The following is a 7,500-nucleotide window of genomic DNA, read 5'->3' as shown; positions in this document are numbered from 1 at the left end:
CTATCAATCAATCAATCAATATTATGAGGCTTCAATATGAGGCTTATATCGCGCGTATTCCGTGGGTACAGTTCTAAGCGCAGGGATTTTTTTATTTTTTAAAAAAATTTTTTAAAAATTTTGATGCAATTTATATCGCGCACATATTCAAGGCGCAGAATACACGAGTTCCGGAAATGACTGTGGGGTTTTATGGAATGTAGAAGAGTTGCTTTCCCTTGTTTTTCCACGTGACATTGTAGGTTTGCCCCAGTATTTCTATGGACACACACAGCAAGGTCATTTAAATTATCTATTTATTACACCCCCGGTATAGGGGTGTGTATAGGTTTCGGTCGATGTGTTTGTTTGTTTGTTTGTTTGTTTGTGTTCGCATATAGATCTCAAGAATGAACGGACCGATCGTCACCAAACTTGGTGAACAGGTTCTATACATTCCTGAGACGGTCCTTACAAAAATTGGGACCAGTCAAACACACGGTTAGGGAGTTATTGGTGGATTAAAATTTAATTATACAAGGACTTATAGAGGGACATCTTAATGGTCAAAGGGAAATAACCATTCTCACTCAGTCACTGCCACCAACTGAGAAGGTTATTTCCCTTTAACGGGGGTGTTTTTCCTACCTCGGAGGAATTTCTTGTTTTAGCTAAAACGTACTTGTCAATGTAGTGTTGAGGCACCTGCGGCGGACCGTGCACAGACTGGTAGGGCAGGCAGACTAAGAGCGGCTCGCTGTGTGTGTGTGTGTGTGTGTGTGTGTGTGTGTGTGGGTGTTTGTGTGAGAGTGTGTTAGTGTGAGAGTGTGTGTGTGTTTGTGTGAGAGTGTGTGTGTGTTTGTGTGTGTGTGTGTGTGTGTGTTTGTGTGTGTGTGTGTGTGTGTGTGTGTTTGTGTGTTTGTGTGTGTGTTTGTGTGTGTGTGTGTGATTGTGTGTGTGTGTGTGTTTGTGTGTGTGTGTGTTTGTGTGTGTGTGTTTGTGTGTGTGTGTGTGTGTGTGTGTTAAAACGTACTTGTCAATGTAGTGCTGAGGCACCTGCAGCGGGCCGTGCACGGACTGGTAGGGCAGATAGACAAAGAGCGGCTCGCTGGGGTCGTGGTCCGCGATCACCTGCTCGATGAACTGAGTGAAGATGTACGCTGAGTACGTGCCGTTGGCCTTCCAGTACACCTGGACGGACAGAGGACCAACACTTATGGATGTGCCGCACGAAGGGATTCAATGAAGTACAACATTATTTTAAAATTATTGGAGGAAACAAAATTAACACATTCTAAGCTAAGTTCATTATCTGTACCATAAGTGTTTGTCTTTCTGTTCGTTTTAAAGACCTTTCGTTCGAAGTACCGTGATGGTAATGTTTTTTGGGTCATAAATTGAACGTTCCAATAATTTACTGTTCTTGTTTTATTGTATTACTGAAGTAAAAAATGTCATGTGTTGAAACTGTATTAAGGTTACTTAGTACTTTGGTTTCCCATAACTCTCATTTACTCCTGCTGCACAGGTCGTATGCATTTGGAGCGCTTGCGTCTCTATGTTGCCAGATCTTAAAATAGCTTTCTGCCCCATTTGAATAAGATTTGTACTAAGGTTATTGTCAAATAAATGATTGATCAGATAATGGACAACTATTAAGTATCTTAACTGACACTTTTATGGAATCTGTCTTTAAAAAATGCTGTTTGCATTTATTTTCCACACATCAATAAACTACTGTGCGTCGTTAAAACTATGGCAAGCTCTTTAGTACAACAATAAGCAAAATATTGTTGAAATTCTTGTTGTTGATGTTGATGTTGATGTTGATGTTGTTTTGCTCTGAAACAGCAGTATCCTTTTTAAAAACGTAGAGCAACAGACTGGACACAGTCACATCTTTTTAATTGTAATACATTAATGATGAAGTACTGAGGAGGTACTTTTGTATATAAATTAAGATAAACATTCTGAAAACTTCTTGATTTGATACTTACATCTTTGTTATGCCTGAAGTCGTATCCGTTGCGATGTCCGATGTGGGTGTAGTAGTCCTGTATGGCGTTGTAGAATCCCACGAAGGAATCGAACCCGCGGTAGGTGGGGGTGTACTCCCAGTTGCAGAATCCCAGGTGCCACTTGCCGGCCATGTGAGTCTTGTAGCCCAGCGTCTTCAGGTGTTGGGGCAGCGTGGTCACGTTACCTGGCAGGTGCGCCTTCTGTGTCGCCCTCAGACTCTGAACACGAAAAACAACAACCACCCATCGTATTATTTAGGAACAGTGTTGGAGAAAACGCTGAGCATATTTGAGGCTTGTTCATGTCAATGATTGCTTGTTCATGTCAATGATTGCTTGTTCATGTCAATGATTGCTTGTTCATGTCAATGATTGCTTGTTCATGTCAATGATTGCTTGTTCATGTCAATGATTGCTTGTTCATGTCAATGATTGCTATTCAATCAGGTGCCAGGAGATTGGTTCCACCAAACTCACATTTACTCTTGTTGCACAAATCATATTTGTCAGAAATAATTGTAAAACCACTATAAGGAATGTGAAGTAGATGTGGAGGATATTAAAGAAAAGACCTTCAATCTCCATTGTTTATCTGGAATGATATGTGTAAACATGTACGTATTCATAAACTTCAGAAGCCATCAACAGGTAGGATGAGCTGGGGTAGGTTTGGAAGGGGGGGGGGGAGGGGTAGGGATCTTGAGACAGGTTTGGAACGTCTCCTCCCAAAAACGATCAGAGAGAGAGAGAGAGAGGGGGGGGGGGACTACCAAACAGACAGACAGACAGACGGACAGAGAGACAAACAGAGATAAAGATAAAAACAAAGTCACTCACATCATGCTGCATACCCAGGTGATAGGGGTAATAACCGGACATTAAGGCGGCTTTGGACAGACAGACAGACAGACAGACAGACAGACAGACAGACAGACAGACAGACAGACAGACAGAGATAGAAATAAAAATAGATATAGAAGCAAAGAGTCACTCACATCGTGTTGCATACCCAGGTGATAGGGGTAATAGCCGGACATGAAGGCGGCTCTGGACGGAGAGCACACAGGCTGGACATAGGCCTGGTTGAGGATGACCCCCTCTGACGCAAGCTTGGTCAGCACGGGCGTGTGCATCGTCTTGTCCCTCCAGCTGACGTCATTCCACCCAAGGTCATCCGCCACGATCATCATGATGTGAGGCCTTTTGGGGCCGTTGGGGGAGCTTTTGGTGGTGATGGGGTCATCGTCGTTTGTGTTTGTGGCTTTGGGGATAGCTTCGTTGTTGTTATTTTGTTCAGGGTTGTTTCTGTGTTCGTTGACGGAGTCTGGGTTGGCTATGTCGTCTTTTAGAGGTCGTACAATATCACCGAAATCGTTGTAGTCTTGGATATTTTCTCTTTCTTGGTTATTAGCGAAAACCCGGGCGCTCTCCTCGTACTCAGAAGGAAGTGCGTTGTAGTCATCAGGTTTGGAGAGAATGACATTTTCTTCCTCAGAGGATGATTCCTTGGTGTCTGAGTTGAGATCGAGATTATCAGCTATGGTCAGACTGGCCGGGACTGCCTCGCACGTGCCACTGTACAGCAGTAGTGCTGAGAGGAGGATATACTGAGTCTTCATGGTTCAGCTTTTACACCAGTTCTTGTACACGAATCTTATGTGATGTATCTGAGTTTTGTAGCCCTGTCAGATGTGTTTGTTTTGTAGCCTGCTCTGACAGCACACACTGCTTTAGAGTGAACTTAGACTAAAAATGTTGTCAGCTACACACGGTGTGCATGAAGTGTTCAATTCGATATCAGTCCTTTTTAAGTTTTCAAGTGTGCCATATGGATCATCAAACTTTTGTCTCAGTTGATGCTCACGGCTGCTGTATTGTATTCTTTGTAGCAACCCTGCTTCCTCGATTGCTCACGTATAGTAAGATCAGTTTATAGTATGAGTGTGTGTCGAGTGAAAATCCCTAGATTTCCCATCGAATGATGTTAAACTGATACCGCAACTTTTTCCACAGAGGAGCTTGATGAGACAACACAGCCACAGCGGAAGTTTCGGGCTAGCCACGAACAGCGTGCAGTCAAAACCGAAGAATTAAAAGTGACAGTCGTCGCACTCACAAATGCATCTTCAGAATATTATGTCTGCACAAATCGCAGAGACAGTTCTTTATATACTGCACACAGAGGACTCCTGACTGATTCCTGAATAATCTTTCACCCTCTGATTTTCTTTGTCTTGTTGATGATGCTGTTATCCAAGCTGTGACATTGTTCGCTCATCAGCTGAAGATGACTGTACCTGCAATTAATCACTGATCGATACGGCCACCGCAAACCGATCAATGATGAAGTATATTAAAATTAATATTAAAAGTCCTACGGTTTTGAGCCATTAAGGACTGATGAAGTATTTGCAGAGAAACGCAATATATAGGGGTCTGCCGACTCTACTGCAGCCGTCAATATCACAAGCCGGCGTTCGAATCGCGAGTCAGCCTCGGGTCACATGCAAGCTTTGCAATTCTAAACGACAGAATAGGTTTCATTGTGTGTATCAATCACATGAGCGGCCCTGTTTACCGGAAATGTGAATAGCGCTGGGTGAAAATGTTGGATCGACTGTGGGCGATGGTTCAAAGGAATCGGAAGTTACGACCAGTCCGGGCTTTTGTGACTGCTCACGAGGGTAACAGTTACTGTCATGTGCCTTGCGCCTTTGACTTTGTGTACCGTCGCGGGTTGCCGCTTGTGTGCACTTATTCGCCGTCACGCCCTTTGCGCTGCAAGTGTCATACACGGTTCAGTGACCCTGCCGGAAAACGGACTGACTGACACGTATGCAAACACACGTATGCATACAGAATGACATACAGAATGACATACAGACAGACACACGCCCACCCACACACCCCTTACGTCTCTCTCTGTCTCTCTCTCTCTCTGTCTCTCTCTCTCTGTCTCTCTCTCTCTCTGTCTCTCTGTCTCTCTCTCTCTGTCTCTCTCTGTCTCTCTCTCTCTCTCTCTGTCTCTCTACTTGCCCACAAGACTGAGTTTGCAGAATGTCTGACTCACTGGCACGTGAATAAGTAATGCTTTATACAATTTCGGCCAAACAACCAGCGATATACCTGAGTGTTACCCACAGAGATGTATACACATACCCAGTGATGTTACCATACCCACAAAATTTCACACCACCAAACGCAGCGGTGCTATACCCCCTAATGTAGATTTTAAACAGAAAGGCACATACTTCGTTAGAACATCGCGACCTACTTAGACCACAGGCACCGAAAAACACTTTTTCATTGTGCTTCATTTTCTAATACAAAAAAATTATCATTGATTTTTTAAAAATCCCAAGACGTTTAATCAGCTGTTTATTCAGTAGGCTTACTGTTCTCTGTAAAGTTAGTAGAGTACAGTGGTCGGGTTGCAACGATACGAATGACTGATGAGAGAAACTCTTAGTGTTTATTCAGTAGGCTTACTGTTCTCTGTAAAGTTAGTAGAGTACAGTGGTCGGGTTGCAACGATACGAATGACTGATGAGAGAAACTCTTAGTGTTTATTCAGTAGGCTTACTGTTCTCTGTAAAGTTAGTAGAGTACAGTGGTCGGGTTGCAACGATACGAATGACTGATGAGAGAAACTCTTAGTGTTTTCGGTGTATGTAGCCGACTTCTTAGATCATTATAGCTTTCAAACAGATTTCATTACACAAACCTTACAAGTTGATGAAGAATGCAAATACGTGCAAGTATGGAAGCCGAGAAGACATATGTTTCAGTGCATGACCCTTTTACTGTCTGCCTGCCTACCTGCCTGTCTGCCTGTCTGTCTGTCTGTCTGTCTGTCTTTCTCTCACTGTCTCTCTCCCTCTCACACACTCTCTCACACACACACACACACACACACAAACACACACACACAAACCGTGACACACACACTCGAACGCACGCACGCACGTACATACACACACACACACACACACACACACACACACACACACGCGCGCACGCACGCCAAGCACACACGCACAAACTCACACATACACACACACACACACACACACACACACACACACACACACACACACAGAGTCTCATTAGTCAGGCACACATACACTTTGGTTATGGCTTCTTCGTTTGAGGCAAATTGCTCTGTTTGGGAAGTTAATTGAATAAGTTCTCGAGTTATCGTCCTATTTTCACAAGGAGATAATGTTTGTCATACGTGTTCCGCGTACGCTGGAAGGTTGAGAACAGAACTCAACGTCTCCCTTCCCCTTGGTCGCAAGCAGGACGGATGTTTTGCTTCTATCCCCCAACTTACACAGAAAGAAAGCGGACAATACTCTGGAAACATTTCATTCTAATGTTATGATTACTTTGCTTTATTTTTTTTATATTTTTTTTTTTAGTTCAAGGAGACTACTGCTACACTATCTAGCGTAACATGCCGGTATCGTTAGTTAGCGATGCAGAATGTTTTCCCTGTTGCATCCCCATTACCTGATCTGAAGTAAGTCAGGCAAAGTAATATGTATCTCTTTGGTTTAAACATATTTTACTCAGATAATTGTAAATAACAATGCCGCATACACTCAATGAAGTAATATGTATCTCTTTCACAACGAATCAAGACTTCCAATTGAGCGTTTTAACTTTAAAGGCCAACATCCACAAGAATTTTTCTCCTGGAGCGACCTAAACTTGAACCCGAGGCAGTTCGCCAAAAAGAACCGCCGATCACGAGAAAAGCATGCGTATCGCATGCGAGACGATTTGCAAGCCAGCCAGCGCAGCAGCGGGTGGGGATTTGGTCTCAGCAAAGAAACAAACCGGCAATGCAGTGTTTGATCTCGGTGAGACTGAAAGAGAGACAGAGAGCACGAGAGAGAGCGACAGGGACACAGTGATTCAAGCAGAGACTATAGAGTATCGCACAACTCTAGTAAAGTTGTCGTAGCACGTCCGCCTATGGCCAAAGTGATCCGGGTTCGATTCCCGGCATGTATGGTCTATGTTTTTTTGTTTGTTTTTTTAATTCTTGTTTACTATTGTTTATTATGAACGTTTTAATGTTTTATTTTACTCTAATAATTTTTTTAATTGGGCCAAAAAAAATAATAGGTGTGGTTACGGTAACATAGCCAAAAATAATAGGGTAGGTAGGTAGGCAATCACTTTTTTTTTTTTTAACTTTTTTTTCTAATGTGTACAAATTAAACCTACTTGACAGAGAAATAAGTGTGCGACTCGGGCGCTTTCGCTTTCATTGCGTTTTCTGCACTCGTTTACTTGGTTTTTTTGGTATTTTTTTTGACAAATGTAATAAAAAGTTATAGGGTCGGCCCCAAAAAATAGGGTAGGTCGGGTTACCGTAACCACACCTATTTTTTTTTAGGCCTTGTGTAAAATAAATTTTTTTTTTTTTTAAATCCACGTGCACAAGACAAAAACTTTCATACTGGGGGAGCGAGCCAGTCTGAAGAGTACTCGG

At 42.9% G+C, this 7,500-nt stretch overlaps 2 protein-coding genes across 5 annotated transcripts in view; one reads left to right on the top strand and one right to left on the bottom strand.

The window, feature by feature from the left end:
- Window positions 1-4,567, bottom strand: part of LOC138958013 (arylsulfatase B-like) — a 7,046-nt gene extending 2,479 nt beyond the window's left edge. Inside the window, exons 1-4 of one of the 3 annotated variants that reach the window (XM_070329039.1) lie at window positions 2,993-4,567; window positions 1,977-2,216; window positions 1,036-1,170; window positions 662-684 (exon numbers count right to left, since the gene is read on the bottom strand). In XM_070329039.1, coding sequence (XP_070185140.1) covers window positions 662-684; window positions 1,036-1,170; window positions 1,977-2,216; window positions 2,993-3,616 — 1,022 coding nt within the window. In that variant the 5' untranslated portion in view covers window positions 3,617-4,567. Of the gene's footprint in view, window positions 1-661; window positions 685-1,012; window positions 1,171-1,976; window positions 2,217-2,834; window positions 2,887-2,992 lie in introns of those variants that run through there. The other 2 variants (XM_070329038.1, XM_070329040.1) reach the window with 2 other exon arrangements.
- The window catches only part of LOC138958016 (EF-hand calcium-binding domain-containing protein 6-like), a 61,162-nt gene that overhangs the window by 29,282 nt on the left and 24,380 nt on the right, over window positions 1-7,500 (top strand). The window lies entirely within an intron of this gene.

The sequence above is a fragment of the Littorina saxatilis genome, linkage group LG2, assembly GCF_037325665.1.
Source record: "Littorina saxatilis isolate snail1 linkage group LG2, US_GU_Lsax_2.0, whole genome shotgun sequence".
NCBI lineage: Eukaryota > Metazoa > Mollusca > Gastropoda > Littorinimorpha > Littorinidae > Littorina > Littorina saxatilis.
Note: the sequence above shows the minus strand (reverse complement) of the source record. Positions and strands in the feature narration are given on the sequence as shown.